At 34.9% G+C, this 18,483-nt stretch overlaps 1 protein-coding gene across 8 annotated transcripts in view; it reads right to left on the reverse strand.

Moving 5' to 3' along the window:
* HMCN1 (hemicentin 1) overlaps positions 1-18,483 on the reverse strand; it is a 507,647-nt gene that overhangs the window by 211,937 nt on the left and 277,227 nt on the right. For all 8 annotated transcript variants that reach the window (XR_014266656.1, XM_082472452.1, XM_082472453.1 and 5 more), the window contains 7 exons: positions 17,371-17,501; positions 17,071-17,218; positions 14,991-15,117; positions 12,445-12,599; positions 3,115-3,393; positions 2,317-2,598; positions 1,174-1,282 (listed from right to left, as the gene is read on the reverse strand). Coding sequence is in view for 7 of the 8 variants with exons in the window: in XM_082472452.1 (XP_082328578.1) it covers positions 1,174-1,282; positions 2,317-2,598; positions 3,115-3,393; positions 12,445-12,599; positions 14,991-15,117; positions 17,071-17,218; positions 17,371-17,501 (1,231 nt within the window). In the remaining variant the exon portion in view is untranslated. The remainder of the gene's footprint in view (positions 1-1,173; positions 1,283-2,316; positions 2,599-3,114; positions 3,394-12,444; positions 12,600-14,990; positions 15,118-17,070; positions 17,219-17,370; positions 17,502-18,483) is intronic.

Genomic DNA, 18,483 nt, shown 5'->3' on the forward strand with positions numbered 1-18,483 from the left:
TATATATGTATATATGATACATTTATATATATGTATTCTCAATTATGTACTTGCCTAATTTCCCATCTGCTCACTCTAATAAAATAAACTGTAAATAGGGAAAAGAAAAAGGAAACCTAGTTTAACAAAGAAGCTGGCATATTATTGGAACCCAAGAACTATGTGTACAGTTCTTCATTATTCTATTAATGCTGGGCTACAGAAAGAGGCAAATGCCCCTACATATCACTCACTTCAAATGTTTAAATAATATTAACCAACAAAACACACATAATCTTAAAACATCTGTAAAATAGAATCCTAAAATCATATAGCATTATAATTTTTAATTTATTATGAATTATCACTTTCCATTTAGTTTTATAATCATGTGTGAACATATTTTAGCCCAAAAGTTAGTTGAGTATCTGTTCCTTTGCATACCCCATAGCACTTTGGAGATGAAAGATAAGTATTCAAGAAATACTTTGTGAATGAAGGAATGAGAAAAAAGTATTGGTAATCATATATTCATGTTAACTTCCTCTATTCCTTAATATGTCTGGCATACTGTTTTAAATTCCGTTGTTCATTTAACATTTCAGTGCTTCAAGAAGATCTGACAGATACCACTTAATAGTCTGTCTCTATGAACTGAAAATGTAATTTTTAAGAGCATATGATGAAGTCTTCTAATTGAGCAGATTTATGGGCCCTGTGAGTATCAAACAAAAGTTGCCTTGAATATAGAGTACGTCTTTTAAAAGAGGGATATAATTAGTATAATTTTATAAATCACTTTTGAATGACACAGAACCTCTTTCAAGATAGCTCTAAAACACTCAAATAAAGAAGTGGGAGAGGGGGCTTCCCTGGTGGTGCAGTGGTTGAGAGTCTGCCTGCCGGTGCGGGGCACGCGGGTTCGAGCCCTGGTCTGGGAGGATCCCACATGCCACGGAGCGACTGGGCCCGTGAGCCACAACTGCTGAGCCTGCGCGTCTGGAGCCTGTGCTCCGCAACGAGAGAGGCCGCGATAGTGAGAGGCCCGCGCACCGCGATGAAGAGTGGCCCCCGCTCGCCGCAACTAGAGAAAGCCCTCGCACAGAAACGAAGACCCAACACAGCTAAAAATAAATAAATAAATTAATTTTAAAAGAAGTGGGAGATATTTAGAAGACATACCAAAACGCTTACATGATAGTTGGTGGAGGAGAGCCTGTCACCTGACAATCTAGCTCCAGTAAGTTATTAACCATCACAATGAAGTAAGACATTTCATCTCCTCCTTCTATAGCTGGTGGCACTAGAAAACAACAAGGATGTAACATACAAAGAAATGTTTACAAGAAAAAATATAGCATCACTTTTAAGCAATACTAAGTTGCACTTAGAAGGCTGATAAGTATCATAGTCATTTGGTACAGGAAGGAGACTTGAAATGTATTGTAAAATACCTTTTACAATACACATTTGCCACGATCAATAAATATACTTTTGACACACTGTGAATTTTTCTCAGTTAATCTAGAACTATGAGGCTGATGATGCCATCAAAACATAAAGTTGGGGCTTCCCTGGTGGCGCAGTGGTTGAGAATCTGCCTGCCAATGCAGGGGACACGGGTTCGAGCCCTGGTCTGGGAAGATCCCACATGCTGCAGAGCAACTAGGCCCGTGAGCCACAACTACTGAGCCTGCGCGTCTGGAGCCTGTGCTCCGCAACAAGAGAGGCCGCGATGGTGAGAGGCCCGCGCACCACGATGAAGAATGGCCCCCGCTTGGCACAACTAGAGAAAGCCCTCGTACAGAAACGGAGACCCAACACAGCCAAAATTAAAAATAAATAAATTAAAAAAAAAAACAAAACAAAACATAAAGTTGATTCATATTTTATGTTGTTTATTTTCATAAGAGTAAGATAAGGGAACCTCAAAAATTGGGCCTGCATTGAAAGCCTTCAATTTATAAAGAAGCAGAGATGTAAGGTTACAAGATGACTTCCCAAGTCCCACAGACTAAGTTTCCTGTTGTTTAGCACAGTGTTCATGACAAGAGACCATGCCGTCACTCACTACAATCAGATATTGTCACAGATGTAAAAAGGCATCTACCTACTTACAAAGTGTACCTATCAGGGCAAGTGGAAGATTTATGTGGGCTTTTAGATCTTGGGACTCTGGTGATCAATTCACCACTCAGTAATGTGTAGTCCAGAGTTGAACAGATCACTAAACCTTCTCTAAGATCGTTTTATTATTCCATGAACACAAAAGCATTTAATAAACTAGTCAGGTTTTGCTATGAATATGAGAATACAGGTGGCAGCATCCTCATTTACCTAAGACGTCAACTTCGTATTTGATTTCCTTTTCTCCTGCCACGCTGGTAGCCACACATATATACTGTCCCCTATCGACTTCTAGGGCACCCGTGATTTCTAGTTTCTTCCCACCAGCTTCTATGCGGATGTTGTCGCTCGCTTTCACGGGTACACCGTCTTTCAACCAGGTGAGAACTGGAGGAGGGTTGCCAGCAGCTTTACATTCCAGTGTCAATGAATGAGCAATAACCACTTGCTTATTGAGAGGCACAGCCAAGTCACCTTCAATCATTGGAGGAACTAGGTAGAAAAAAGTAATATTTCAGGCAATTCTTTAAAATCCTAATGAAATAAAGGGGATTCTTTTCATTTTTAACTCACGTAGTTTGGCTACAGAAACTACCTATATGTCCATCTCCCCGTAAGCTACTGAGGAAAGAATTTCTTGGTTCAGCTTATCTGCAATTAGTCTAAATATTGTAGGATACTCTATACTGTGTCTGGCTTAAAAAGGACAAATTGGAGAGAATGAGCTTAGTCCTAAGAACTACTTTACCTTCTCCGTAAAAATCAAATGGTCTAGATTCCCAAGTGCCATAGGCAGACGGTTGACTGAATGAATGGGCCCACTTCTTGCTAACCTTAGCTTTTTAAAATATTTTTCCAAATCATGAGACAAATTCTTCTAATTACAATGTATGCATATCGAAGACAACCCAACCCAACAGGGATTTATTAGTGAACAAATTGCATGTTGCCAGATTAGAAAGCATAGGCAGAAAAGTACATAATTAAAACATATATTTTTTTCCTTACCATAGACATCCACATGGAATGATTTTTCAGCAGTCCCAGCAACATTGGTTACTTGACACTTATATGTTGCTGAATCAGAGACCTGTGCTCGAGGGATATGAAGAAATTGTCCTTTATCAATATAAAGTGCTTGTGAGCTGGATATGATTGGTTGGCCGTCTCTATACCAAGTAATAGCAGGCATTGGAAGTCCCCGTGTTTCACATTCCAGTTTAATTATGCTGTTGATCAGTGCTGATATTTCTGTGGTGACATTCCCTCCTTTAATACTAGGTGGAACTACAAAGGATTTCAGAACAGAAACAAGTCTTCTAAGTTTTAGCATCTGCATCAAAGTCTCAAATGCTATAGATATTTAAATAATGCATTAAAGTAAATATGAATTAAAGACAATTAGGAAGTCTGTGATTTACCTACTGATAATTAGTTGCCTGTTTTGTCAAAACAGTCTTCATCACTGTCCTTTTGGGTTTCAGATTTCAGTAAAAGCAGAAAGTCAGTTTTCATTTCAGGGGTTCATTTAAGCCCAATAGATCATATTACAGTAACTAAGAAAGTCGTGTTTAACAAAGCAAAACAAAATAAATCCCACTTAAAGTAAATACAATAAGTTTGAAATGAGGCCAAGGGAGCAAAAATGTCAGAAGAGGTACAACTGCATGCCATTTCCCCAGGAAATACAAAAGGCCTAAGTGCTTTCAGATCCAGCTACTGGTAATAGCTGTGGAGTCTTTAACTTTTGCTTCTTCTTATTTTTTTTTTTGGAACCGCCACAGCGAGTTCATTCACTCAATTATACTCATCTAATTGGCTACATGTGTATCTTTCATAATTCAGTAACCACATGTCTGGCCTCTCACACCACATGAGGACTCTGCTGCTGGAAAAACACCACCACTGACTCAAGCCCTGCTACATACTCTGAACACGATCCTTCCAGGATTGTGCTATCACTGCAATAACTTAAAACAAATTAAATGGCATGTGCCTGAATTTGAGCGCCTTAATTTTTTAAAATAAACTTTTATTTTAGAAGAGAATGTTTTCCTTATGGTTGGACTAGGGTTATGGGTTTTGGAAGCACGATCACAGAGTGCCATTGTCATCAATCCTATCAAGGGTACACACTATCAACATAGCTTATCACTGATGATGTTGACCTTGATCACCTGGTTCAGGTAGATTTTGCTAGGTTCCTCCACTGTAAAGTTACTCTCTTTTGCCCTTTTGAAAAGAATCACTCTTCCCAGCCCATATATATGAGGGGGAGAGCTATTCTACTTCCTTGAGAGGGGAATACCTACATAATTTATCTGGAATTCTTCTGTATGAGAGATTAGTCTATCTTCCCCAATTTATTTATTTATATCACTATGCACTCATGGAGATTCATTTTATGCTTTGGGTATAATCCAATACTACATTATTTATTTTATTGTTCAAATTGTTCCAGTATGGCCTTCGGGAGCTATTCCAACTGGCCCTATGTCCCTTTGATATACTCACATCATATTATTTTAGTATTTCCTTACTTTCTGGCCCTACTACATGCTCCAGGCTCATCTTTATACTCCCTGCCCCAGCCTTAGAATTAACTATTTCTCCTAGAAGCTCTGGTTCTATTTAGTGGAAAAGAATATTAGAAAACAGTATCTGGATCTGAGTGGAATTCCTTAATGTTTTCTGATAATTGTTCTTAGAACTAGTTCATAGTGACAAACATTAATATACATACTTTTTTCCTCACACATAAATGAAGGCAAGATCTACTATACAGGCATACTTCATTTTATTGTGCTTTGCCTTACTGTGCTTTGCACACATTGTATTTCTCACAAACTGAAGGTCTGTGGCAGGCCTGCACTGAGCAAGTCTATTGGCACTATTTTCCAACAACATTGGCTCACTTCCTGTCTTTGTCACATTTTGGTATTTCTATCAATATTTCAAACTTTTTCATTATTATTATATTTGTTGTGGAGATCTATGATCAGAGATTTTATTTTATTTTATTTAGTGATCATGATGGATTCTTTAATAAAAATATCATCTTTTTTTTTAACATCTTTATTGGAGTATAATTGCTTTACAATAGTGTGTTAGTTTTCTGCTTTATAACAAAGTAAATCAGCAATACATATACATATATCCCCATATCGCCTCCCTCTTGCGTCTCCCTCCCTCCCACCCTTCCTATCCCACCCCTCTAGGTGGTCACAAAGCACCGAGCTGATCTCCCTGTGCTATGCGCTGCTTCCCACTAGCTATCTATTTTACATTTGGTAGTGTATATATGTCTATGCCACTCTCTCACTTTGTCTCAGCTTACCCTTCCCCCCCACCCCGTGTCCTCAAGTCCATTCTCTGGTAGGTCTGCATCTTTATTCCCGTCTTGCCCCTAGGTTCTTCATCACCTTTTTCTTTAGATTCCATATATATGTGTTAGCATACGGTATTTGTTTTTCTCTTTCTAACTTACTTCACTCTGTATGACAGACTCCAGGTCTATCCACCTCACTACAAATAACTCAATTTCGTTTCTTTTTACGGCTGAGTAATATTCCATTGTATATATGTGCCACATCTTCTTTATCCATTCATCTGTCGATGGACACTTAGGTTGCTTCCATGTTCTGGCTACTGTAAATAGAGCTGCAATGAACATTGTGGTACATGACTCTTTTTGAATTATGGTTTTCTCAGGGTATATGCCCAGTAGTGGGATTGCTGGGTCATATGGTAGTTCTATTTTTAGTTTTTTAAGGAACCTCCATACTGTTCTCCATAGTGGCTGTATCAATTTACATTCCCACCAACAGTGCAAGAGGGTTCCCTTTTCTCCACACCCTCTCCAGCACTTATTGTTTGTAGATTTTTTGATGATGGCCATTCTGACTGGTGTGAGATGATATCTCATTGTAGTTTTGATCTGCATTTCTCTAATGATTAATGATGTTGAGCATTCTTTCATGTTTGTTGGCAATCTGTATATCTGATCAGAGATTTTAATGTTACTACTATGACTTGCTAAAGGCTCAGATGATGGTTAGTATTTTTTAGTGATAAAGTATTTTTAAATTAAGGTGTGTACTTTTTTTAGACACAATGCTTTTGTACATTTGATAGACTATAGTATAGTGTAAACATAACTTTTATTTGCACTGGGAAACCAAAAAAAATTTGTGTGACTCGCTTTATTGCAATATTTGCTTTATTGTGGTGGTCTGGAACAGAACCTGCAATATCTCTGAGGTATGCCTGTATTGTGAGGTAAATTTGATGGTGGAATAATTTTTCTATAAGGTGGTTTACTATATAAATCAGGGCAGCCAATTATGGCCCACAGGCCAGGCATCAAGATGCTGAACCAAGCACAGTTTTTGCATTTTTAAACGACAGGAAAAAATCAAAATAATGATAATATTTTGTGACATGTAAAAATTATATGAAATTCAAACTTCAGCACCTATTAAGTTTTATTGGAATATGGTCATGCTCATTTGTTTATGTACTGTCTATGGCTACTTTCACTTCTACAATGGCAGAGTTAAATTGTTGCAATAAATACCAAATGTGGTGTTCTCATTGCTTCTCACTGTTGCTTAGCTCACCATAAATTTCAGTGACACAATTATAAGCCAACAGCATTTCAAGTGCCATAAATATCACCATACCGTGATATTTTACTTTACTTTTATTACCAGTGCATACTCCCCAGGTCAAAACACACACAAAAAAAGAAAAGTAAGCTTTAAAACGTAACATTTTTAAAGCACAGAACAGTGTGGATTATTTTGTTATTAAGTTCAATGGCAAAGCACTGAGTTTATTTTTTAATAACACTATAGCTGTTTTGAAAAACTACAGTGTACACTAACTCTATTAGCCTAAGCACTCATCACAATATATCCCACTCAAAGAAAAACAACCGATAAATTAATATAAAATGGAATGTCTCATTAGGCAGAATTTCTTTACAAAGATAAAAAGTCAAAAAGGCTACCATCTAAGTTTCTGAGTGGCTCATTTGTTAGCCAAGGAAGGAGAGCCATTTACCAACAGTGATTTAATTAAATCAAGAATGATTGCATTAGCAAACAATTATGCCTAAACTAATCAATCTGTTTAAGATTATCAGCCTTTCCATAAGAAAAACTGCTTGAAGAGTTGAGAAAACTGACAATATCAATAGTCATTTTTTTTTTTAAAGGCAACTTTTCTGAACAGTATTCTTGGCTCTTGATAAATTGACAGATGTTACTGATACTGCTTAGCTGTCTTTTATTTGAGGAGTCAATGCCACGTTGAAGAAACTGAAGAATTAGTCTCTAAGAATAGTCTGCATGGAACAACTACAGACAAAAATATTTTCAAAGAAGTTGAAAAAGCACTAATTTATTACAACCTGAAGTGGGATCTGCTAAGACGTGCTACAACTGATGGTGATAAAAATACGTGTGGGGCAGAAAAAGGTTTAGAGAAATTTACAAATTTTACATTTTAAATTTATTAAAATGTAAAATTCTAAAAGTCTATCATTATTCCTTGTACTATTCATCAGCACTTGTGTAAAATATTCATGTGTTATTGAAACAGAACTGTCCATGGGGTATTTTACTTGCTCTTATGGACTTAAATATCAGCAGTTCCATGAAATTTTGTCAGAAGTAGAAGGTGAATATAATGACTTGTTCTACCTTATAGCAGCTTAATGTCTTAATGGTGGTAAAGTTACATTTTAATTTTTGGAGCTTAGGACTGAGACTGAATTTTTTCTGAATGAGAATTGTCCTCAAACACTATTATTGAGTACTGAATGATTTTGGAATTTAGTTTTGCCATAAACTTGACAATGTTTCTTAATAAATTCAACCTAAATTTACCAGATAAAACCAGCACTTGAATGCAAAATCTATACTGTTAGTAGTCATTCTGTTGTTTGACTCACAAGTAATGTCAAGCTCCTCTACACATTTTCCATGCTGTCAAACAAAACTCAGATCTCGATTCCCCTACAACTTTGCAGTGAATATATTTTCTGAGCTCAACTTTCAGTTTCAACAATGTTTGTCAAACTTTGATGCAAATGCAATTTCCACATTTTACGTTCTTTTATCTCTGAAAATGAGGGCCTTCCATCTAACCTTCAATTGGAATTGATTAATTGGGAGTAGAATGGCAGGCCAAAAGTCAAATATCAAGAGAATATAACAGAATTCTACAAATGTCTTTCAAGTAATGAATATGAACAATTAAAATCCTGTGTTTGTGAAATGATATTAGTATTTGACAGCATCTACAGTATCTGCATGAAAAGACATTTTCAAAAATGAAATACATAAAATCTCATTACAGATCAGTATTAACAGATGAACATCTGCATTTAATTTTGGTGACAGGAATCATTAACTTTGAACTCTAATTAAGTAAAATGTTATCCCTCCAAAAGAAATCCATTCTCATTAGTAGACCTGTATTACAACAAATTTTACAATTTTTAAAATTACCAGAAAAATAGAATATCATGAATAAACGACTGGTAGACATTTCTTTCTGTTTTGTTATGTAAGTACCTACATAATGTCCTTGATTTTGCCTCACAGTATGCAAAGCCTAAAATATCTACCAACCCGCCCTTTATAAAAAAGGTTTGTCAAGTCCTGCTATAGATAATTAATATCAATTCAAGCCACCATTTTGAAATCTTAAGAAAGAACATTCTACTCAGACTTTAAATTTTAATTTTGATTTGAGCCTATTGATGTAATCTGGAAACATATATCAAATTTTTGGCTGAAATTGTCTAAATAAACTGGCTAGCCTAATTAGTTGGATGATACATTAATGAAGTCAAGAACAGATGGGAACTCTACCTAACGCACTGTGGTAACCTAAATGGGAGGGAAGTCCAGAAGGGAGGGGATATCTGTATGTGTATGGCTGATTCAAATGCACTGCATTTGTGCAGTGGAGGCTAACACAACATTGTAAAGCAACCATACTCCAATAAAAACTAGTAAAAATAAACAAATTAAATTAAATTAAAAGAATGAAGTCAAGAACATAGGTTCAAACAACCCCTTACCCTCCATGAATGCTTTACAAAGGAATATCACTTGTACTGAAAAGAGTTCATTTTAAAAGTTTGTATTTATGAAATTGAGAAAAAAATTACTCAAAGAACATTTCCAGCTGAAAGCAGAACAACAAACCATCTACTGTTTAAATCCGCCAGATAAATATTTCTTCCTGTTTCAATTTAATTCATATATACTTTCCTGAGACCTGTACTTCTGTTTGAGGAAGGATGTTACAGGTAAATGTTATGAACCCACTGCACATTAAAATTTACCATGTATATACACTCAAAGACTTTTACACCATTTGGGGAAACTCTCAGACCTCTGAAACTTATACACGGACCGCAGGTTAAAAATCTTTGCCTCAGAACTACTAGCTATGAATTTGCACAGTCTCCCCATAGGTTATTAAAAGCTCTTTTATTTCCTTTTTTTCCACATTCATTCCCCCCCCTCATTTCCCCTCCATCTCTTTTATTTTTCATCATATTTTGTCTCCATTTCTTCCCTAATTCAGGCAAAATGTGCATTTCTGCCTTTCAGATGCATCGGACCCACCTGCTTTTTCCTCATGTTAGTATGTAAATAAAGAAAGTGAATGAATCAACTGCAGTATGAACCACATTCGCAACCTGAAATCTGTATAAATATTTCTCACAGTTAGCCCAAGTATGGCATCTGTTTCATTTATTCTTAGGAATAAAAGCATTTTCACAAGTGAAATAAAATAAGCTTAAGATTACCCACTCAGAGGTGCAGACAAGCTTGCTAGAGAGGAAATGGCATTATTTCCTGAATTACTGAATACTTAAAACTTCACAATGTTACAGTGCCTTTCATCTCAGACAATCTTAGAAGGTTTAATCATTACAAAGCCCTCTCTTCTCGGTGCCTTAGGGCATCATACCAAATGAACAAGAAAATCTGAAATGAAAGAACTCAACTCCTATGGAAATAGGAGTCTTATTGAATCACCAAAATGTATTCATCACATTCTTTGGCAACAATACAACAATGCAGAGAAAACTATGCAACAGCTTAGGGGAAGTATTGCACCTATTGTTTAAAAGGTTGGTTCTGGTAGGAGGCCAATGGTAGCAATAACACTTTTGTTTAACTTGGATGCCCGTACAGCTAATCTTTCAGTAACATTACTGTTTTTTGGAGGACATGTCTGTTCACGACTGATTTCTTCCACAGGCTTCTATTTATAGAGAGAAATGATTTAAAAGCCTGCGTTAAATAAAATTTCTTTGATTCAAGAAAGCTATTTGAACTTTATATAAAGACAACTAACATTAAAAAAGGGAAATTTGCAATTCAGTGAAGTTATATAGAAATCAAGCCAGATTCTCTATATATTTCAAGTTGCAAGACAATACAATCACTAAGTAGATAATAATAAATGAATAATATTCATTGAACTTGTACTGTAAGCTGGGCAATATAAAGTATCTAGCAATTGATCCTTACAATAATATTATTAAGTAGGTACTATTATTATCCCCATTTTATAGATGAGAAAACCGAAGCTCAGAGGGGTCAGGCAATTTGTCCAAAGTTGCAAAGTTAGTAAGTGGCAGAAGTTGGGTCTGAACCCAAGTCCACTTACCTCAGAAGCCCAAGTTCCTTTTTTTTTTTTTTTTAATTCTTATTGGGGTGTAGTTGATTTACAATGTTGTGTTAGTTTCAGGTGTACAGCAAAGTGAAGCTGTTATGCATACACATATATCCACACTTTTTGGTTGTTTTTTTTTTTAGATTCTTTTCCCATATAGGCCATTACAGAGTACTGAGTAGAGTTCCCTGTGCTATACAGTAGGTTCTTATTAGTTATCTATTTTATACATAGTAGCATGTATGTGTCAGTCCCAGTCTCCCAAATCATCCCCCCCCGCCACCTCCCCACCTAACCTCTGGTAACCATAAGTTTGTTTTCTACATCCGTGACTCAAACCATCACCGTCCAACAGAATTATAATTAAGACCACATATATAATTTAAAATGTTCTAGTAGCCACATTAAAAAGCAGGAAAATAATACATTTTACTTAGTCCAATATATCTAAAATATCATTATTTCAGATGTAATCAATGTAAAATTATTACTTAGGTATCTTACATTATATTTTCATATTAAGTCTTTGATATCTGGTGTGTATTTTATACTTACAGCTTGTCTAAATTTGGACTAGCCACATTTCCAATGCTCAACAGTCACGTGTGGCTGGTGCCTACCATACCGAACGGTGTATCACTAGACAATTCATTCACTGAGCAAGTATTTCTTGAGAGCTACTGTGTATCAGACATTAAAGTAGAGAACATGCAAAACAAGGCCCTGCTTTTATGAAGTTTAGCTTCCTTTGAGAGAAATAGCAAATACGTAAATAAACCCATAAGTAAGCAATTAAACTATCAGACAGTGATCCGTGCTATAAAGAAAACTAGGACAATGTAATAGAGAGTGATGACGTGATTGGTTTGGTTTGGGAAGACCCTACAAGGAAGTGACATTCCTGAGGTATCTAAACTTTTCTTGAGGGTCAAACGCTATACAAAGCAGAAGATAGTGCAGGAAGTAGAGCCACAATAAGCATGACTGGCCTAATGAGCCCTATTCCTTTCTATCATGTAATTCTTTGTGCCTGCAACATAATGTTCAAGTGCCTTCCTATGGCTCCTGGCATGAAAAATAAATGACCTTGGCAGTCACCTTCCTCAGGGGATGTTGAGAATTTTAGTGAAATGACGGCTACATACCTCTGATGGGGACTTAACTGAGAGAAAATAGCAGCACAGCCTAAAACATTTAAATATTACCATGTGGTCTGAATAAAGGCCAAGATGGAATGAGAATAGAATAATTGAGTTGTTCTCATACCATCATCTTCATTCTATTTCATGCATCTCTACTCTTTTTAGAGCTTTTTAAAAACCCCTTTAGGGATACAGACATTTGATTTATGTTACACTAACAAATCAGGGAATACTTGACCTCTTAAGTGAGGTCATATGAAAATCACTAGACCCCTTGAAGAAATCCATACTTAATGATAAAATACATTAAAATTGGACGCAATGTTATAGCCTAAAACACATGAAAATAGGCTTTTTCTTTTAAAGTAAGTAGCATTCCAAATTACTTAGTATTGAATCAAAGAGCAGTTAACAGTAGAGCAAACCCTGATTTTCAACGTATAGTGAGAACTGATAATAACAGTAAAAAGCATAAGAACGTCACACTTACTATAGAGAGTCAGTTTTATATCCTTGGCTTGTTTGCCAGCTGCATTAAACACAGTACACTGGTAGCGTCCCTTGTCACTTCTTCGTGCATTCTTTAAATGTAAAATTTGTCCTTTGTCTAGAAGTTCAATATTAGGGTCTCCCAAAAATAAAGGCCTAGAAAAAGTAAAATTTTATTCCATGGGCCCATTTTTGTTTTCCTAAATGTTTTCTCTTCTATTAATCACAACAAAAATCATTAAGTCATATGAGCTTAAAAATATGAATCAAAGTTGAATTTTTTAGTATGAATCTAAAAAAAATACAATGATATGATTAAGTACTTCTGTTCAGAAGAACAGAATTATTAAACCACTTTACTAATGAAAGTAGATAATTATCACTTTGAGAAAAAACTTCCCTTAAACTTAAATTGAATGAATATCATTAAATTATTAAATTGAACTTCATTTCAAACTTAAATTGTTGAATAATATTACTACAAAACTTTATTTCTTTCATTCAACCCCCCCCTTTTTTTTTTTGGTTTACAAAGTCAAAATTTCTACCATCATTCAGAAAAGAAAAACTAAGTGTCCAGGAACTTCAAACCAAGCAATATTATTTGTAAACTAATATTATAACACTTGGAAAAATATTTACAATAGAATGAATGGTTATTACTTACTAAAGACAATGATCATGCCAATTTTCCTAAAAAGTAGATATTGTAATAAATATGAATGCTTTTATAATCATAAATACTGAAAGATATTTACCCCAAAGGCAGCTCATATATATTTGTCAAGGAAGTCTTCTTCTACTATACAGAATCATTTACTAACTACTATAAAATGCTTACTTTATGTTTGGCAGCAGCTTTATTTAATACTTAAAACATCACGGTAATTAAAGTCTATGATATCCTAAGAGTCATGCCTTTAAAATCCATTGACCTTTCAGGAAGACCCATAGCCAGTTTTTAAAAAGCTGCAGTGAATTAGCCCCATGATAAATAGATGCACTGCTATATTAATAAGCCACCATCAGACTGCAAGATTAAATGGAAACACATTTAATTTTCTGTGGTAGCATCCCATACTATTCCTTGGTATGACTCTTTTAAGTTCTCTAAAGCTAAGAGAAAAAAGTACCTTACTTTAATGCATTTTAACTGTTTAAAGAGGTGGAATACTTGATAATGCTACTCAAATTGAAGTAACTTTAAAACTTTCACTGACTGTTAATTATGCAAGTAACACAAAAATTGAAACAAACAAAAAAACATTATAATAAGAAAAGGTCTCCTTGGTTTATTACCCCTAATGTGAGTCTTTTCTCTAGACTTCTTATGATTGTCAGTTTAGTTTGTGTTCTTCCACATGTTTTTCTAAACATTTTTCACCCATAAGTTTATTGCTAGAGGAATCTAAAGTTGTTATACATAATGGTATTGTATTATTGTTCTACTTTTCACTTGACAATAGCTATGGAGATAGTTTTGGTACATATAGCTTGATCTTACTCTTTTTAATTGCTATCCAGTGTTTCATAATAAGACAATGCCATACGTCATCTATCCTCTCTCCCAATGTCAAGCTTTAAGCAGTTTTCACTTTTCTGCTTTCACAGTGTTTCAGGGAGTATTCAGGGAGTCAAGCCTTCCTGCAGAATAGATGACTGGCTTCCCTGTCCTAGACACCAGAAGTGTAATTGCTACATTATAGCATATGACCATTTAAATTTTAATAGATATCAACAAATTGCCTTTCAGAGTACTAATTTACATTGTCCCATCAGAGTCCTATATCCTGATTTCCTTCCCATACTCTAAGCCAACACTTGATATTTTTCAAACCTCTACTTTTTCTTGCCAAACTAATCTATGAAAAACAAAATCATATTATTTTGCTTACCTTCTCCAAATTATTGAAGGTAAGCATCTTTTAATATATTTATTGCTTAACTATATAACTTTTTAATTGCCTATTTATACCCTCCACACATTTTTCTATGTTGTTTGTCTTTCTTATTAACATATAAAAAGTTTTTACACAATCCTTTATTTTATACACTGCAAACCTTTACTCTTTGCTATTTACGTCTTAGACAGCTGCTTTCAGAAATTATAATAATACACAAGGGCTAAGAGAAACATCTAATTGCTCTTTTGTGGTTGTTCCTTTTTGACCATATATTAAACTAGCTTAAGCATTCATCTTGCTGTCATAAGCAAGTTTTCCTCTTTAATAATTCAAACAATTCCATGTAAAGCCAAGATTATCTCTGTACTTGGATCTTGCATTTTTCATTTTTCATTCTTAGCTCTTAGTGTATATTTAGTGTATAATAAATGTGAGTTCCTCTGTGTCTCTAAAATAAATTCCCAGCATTTCTAAAGTCTTACAATTCATAAATTCATAAATTTGAGACCATTTTTGAACAATATTGTTTTTCCTTCATGTTCATTTAATAATACTCTATGTGGTAAGATAATTAAGAGGGGGAAAATCCACATCTATTTCCAAACAATTGGATCCTTGTAACAAATACAGAAGAGGTACTCACTTGCCATCTTTGAACCAGTGAATAATGGGAAAGGGAGTGCCTTTGACTTGGCATTCAAGGGTGGTATCCTGGTTGAGGGCAACTGAGACTTCACTTGGGGAGCTGGTACCTATTATGGTGGGTGGGACTTGAACAAAGACATTTTATCATGAAAATCTATGATTTAGCAAAAGGAGTGGGGAGTGAGAGAAGATAATGACTTCTATAATATTTCAACAAGATCTTAATGTTAAAAGTAAAATATCATACAATAATCCCTTTCATATCACATCTGCGGACCCAAATGTCAAATTTAAACATAGGAACACGTTCATGAAAGATTTGATAGCAAGACAATTACTTGGAAGAATTACAGTAGTAAAGAACTCATTTTGAGGAGTATTAAATCAATGTACAAAAGGAGTTGAGAATACAAATGAGCCATGAAGCTCATATAATGAAATTTACTACTGCTATACGTTTTAGATAATGAATGACATGGTCAATGACAATCTTATAATGTTTAAATTCTACCATAGTGCTGTTTGAAATATATTACCCTTGTCTCTTTTAAAGGGCTCCTATGCTAAAATTGTATATGAGATATAATGTGAAAAGATTGCACTAGTTTTTATTCTCGGAATTATAAAGCATATTAAAGAGCTCCCATAAACTTCCCTGGTCTTTGAATCCTCCCCCTTTATATCACGTTACGGTGTTTGATCTTAATCTTCAGAGCAATGATCAGCCACTAAAGGGTTTCAATAAGGGAGGGCTGTGATCAAATTTGTTTTAAGACCACACTGGCTTCTGAATGAAGATCGGATTCCACTGGCAAATAATGGATGAAGGGGAGTAGTTAGGAGGTTATTACATTAATTCAGCTTATAAATTATAATTAACATGGAATTAAGAAGCAGATTTAACAGGATGTAGACAGATTTACAGAGTCAGGGAGAGGGAGGTAGGAAGAATGAGTACCAGGTTGCGGCAGAAGCAAGTGGATGGATGGAAGTGCTGGTCACTATGATGGGGGTCACTGAAGGTGACCAGAACAGGCATTTACTGAGACCTTTCTGTTTTCTATGCCACTGAGATATTCAAGCCAAGATATTGTGGAGGAGGTCAGATATATCACCTGAGAGCTCAGGGAAGAAGTCTGAGTTGGAGATGAAAATGTGGGAGTCATCAGTGCACAGATAGCAGTCAAAGTCATGAGAGTAAATGAGTGCCAAGAGAAATAATGCCAATGAGACTAATGATAGAAAAGATCACTTTGTTTTTATAACCTATACTAATAATGGTAATTTTAGCAGAGGAAATTCAAAGTACTTCAGGCTTTGAGAAGACTTATGAGAGAGAGAACTTTTATGTTTTAGCAGTTTACGAATGGTAATTCTTAATGCAGCATCATTCCCAGACCTCACTTCCACTCCAGACTTACAAATCATATGCCCTTTCGATGAGCAAAACATTGAAAAGGAAGGAAGTCATTTTATCACAAAGTAAACTTTGATCAGCAAATATAATTTCACAAACTAAACTTACAAAAATTTTATGATTATGATGAAAACATTTTAAATGTTTTAAATCCCAATTTATTACAGCTGCTACCCATTCTCAGCATTCTCCCCACTTAATTAGAATCAGGGCTGAGGTTGTTTAGTTATAAGAATTAATTAGAATGCAGGGGAGGGTGAATTTACTACCTTCCTCAGTTCAAGTACAACCTAGCAGCTTTAGGAGATGTCAGCAACATGAATGAATTTTACTGTGCATCATCCGGCATAGTTACTTCCCAAAGAATTTCCTGACCACCTCATTAGAGAAACTAACAAGAGCAGTAATTTAGTATTTTCTGTACAAGACAGTACCAAGTACCCATAGACATCGCTATATGATAATAACAAATACCTATAAACTTTCTGTATCACATGGTTCTGATTAACCAATATTAAAGACAAAAATAATAATAGAATAAAATGAATGATATTTCTCCTATCAATTTATTTTTCATCTCTTTACTCTTTAATACAGTTAATGCTGTCCTATATAAGAAATGCATCTGAATTGAAGTTTTTTAAAAGAATGTTTTCCTTACCTAGCACATCGATGTTAAAATACTTTTGAGAAGTGCCTGCAGTATTAATTGCTTTGCAGGAATATCTTCCTGCATCCTCTGGAGTGGCTTTGAAGAGCTTTAATATCTTCCCATTGCTCACAATCTGAATAGTGATGCTTTCAGTCACCTGTTAAGGCCAAAAGGGTCAGTGTTATTTCCAATCCTAATAAAAATTTGAAGTAAAATTTTTATCCTATTATTAATAAGAAAGTCACATTTGAATGATTTACTTCAGAGGGAGAGGCAAGGACCTATGCATATTTGGATGTCTCCATTTACCTGGACATCATCTTTATACCACATAATGATGGGAGATGGAGTACCTTCAACTTCACAAATGAGACTGGTCAGCTGGCTGACCAACACGGACACATTTGTTACTTGTTCTTTGTCTTTAATTACTGGAGGCACTGCAGAAAGTGAGAAGTTGTAGTTAGATAGTTTTAAATAAATATTATATACAAAGTTTCTTTACAAAGGACTTTAGAAAGCAAATTCTGAGATACTTGATAGCTAGAAAAGCTGGTCATACTTAAGACAGCTTTTATTATGAAATGAAGAGTCTTGACCACTATATTTATAAGTAACTCATTGAATTTTTACTTTAGTTATTATTTCAGAGTTTTGAATTAAGGATAAATTTAAGGGAGATCCTATTTATTTCACATACCACTCAAAATGCAAACTGCTAGAGTCTCAAGTTATGTGAGACTACTTTGCTGATGAGAATGAATATTGCCCAGTGTTTCTGGAAGCCAATATCCATCAAATTTCAAAATGCACATATCCTTTGACGCATGCAAAGTACCATATATACATGATTTCATTGAAGCCTTACTTAGAATAGTAAACAAATGGTACCAAACCAAATGCTCATCATTAACAGAAGAAGGTTAAGTAAATCATGGTACGGTGGGATGCTAGGTAGGCATAAATAAGAGTTAGGAATATTGAATAATCCCCAAGTTAGAGTGTTTAATGAAATAGGCAAGGTGTGAAGTAATGTATATAATGGTCTACTATAAATGCTTTTTGTATCTAAAAAAAAGAGGATGAAATATATATTCATATTTCTTCGTTTCTGCATAAAAATATCTCTGGGAAGATACATACATACACACACACATACCTAACAACTTTCCTTGCCCATAGGGAGGAGAAGTAGATGGCTTAGCTCAGGTCCAGGGGACTTTTGATTATGTATCTTTTTCTACCATTTGAACTTTCAGTGATATAAAATAAATCAATAAATGCAGTTAGACCACTACTTTTCTGGTTGATAACACGTCTATTCACATAAATATTAAATAACACTAGACTGAAAGAATAACATATATAAAAGAATCTGAAAATGTCATATATTCAGTTATACGATTTTAGCATTTCTATCTG

The sequence above is a fragment of the Balaenoptera physalus genome (assembly GCF_965194825.1).
Source record: "Balaenoptera physalus genome assembly, chromosome: 1".
In the NCBI taxonomy this organism is placed as follows: domain Eukaryota; kingdom Metazoa; phylum Chordata; class Mammalia; order Artiodactyla; family Balaenopteridae; genus Balaenoptera; species Balaenoptera physalus.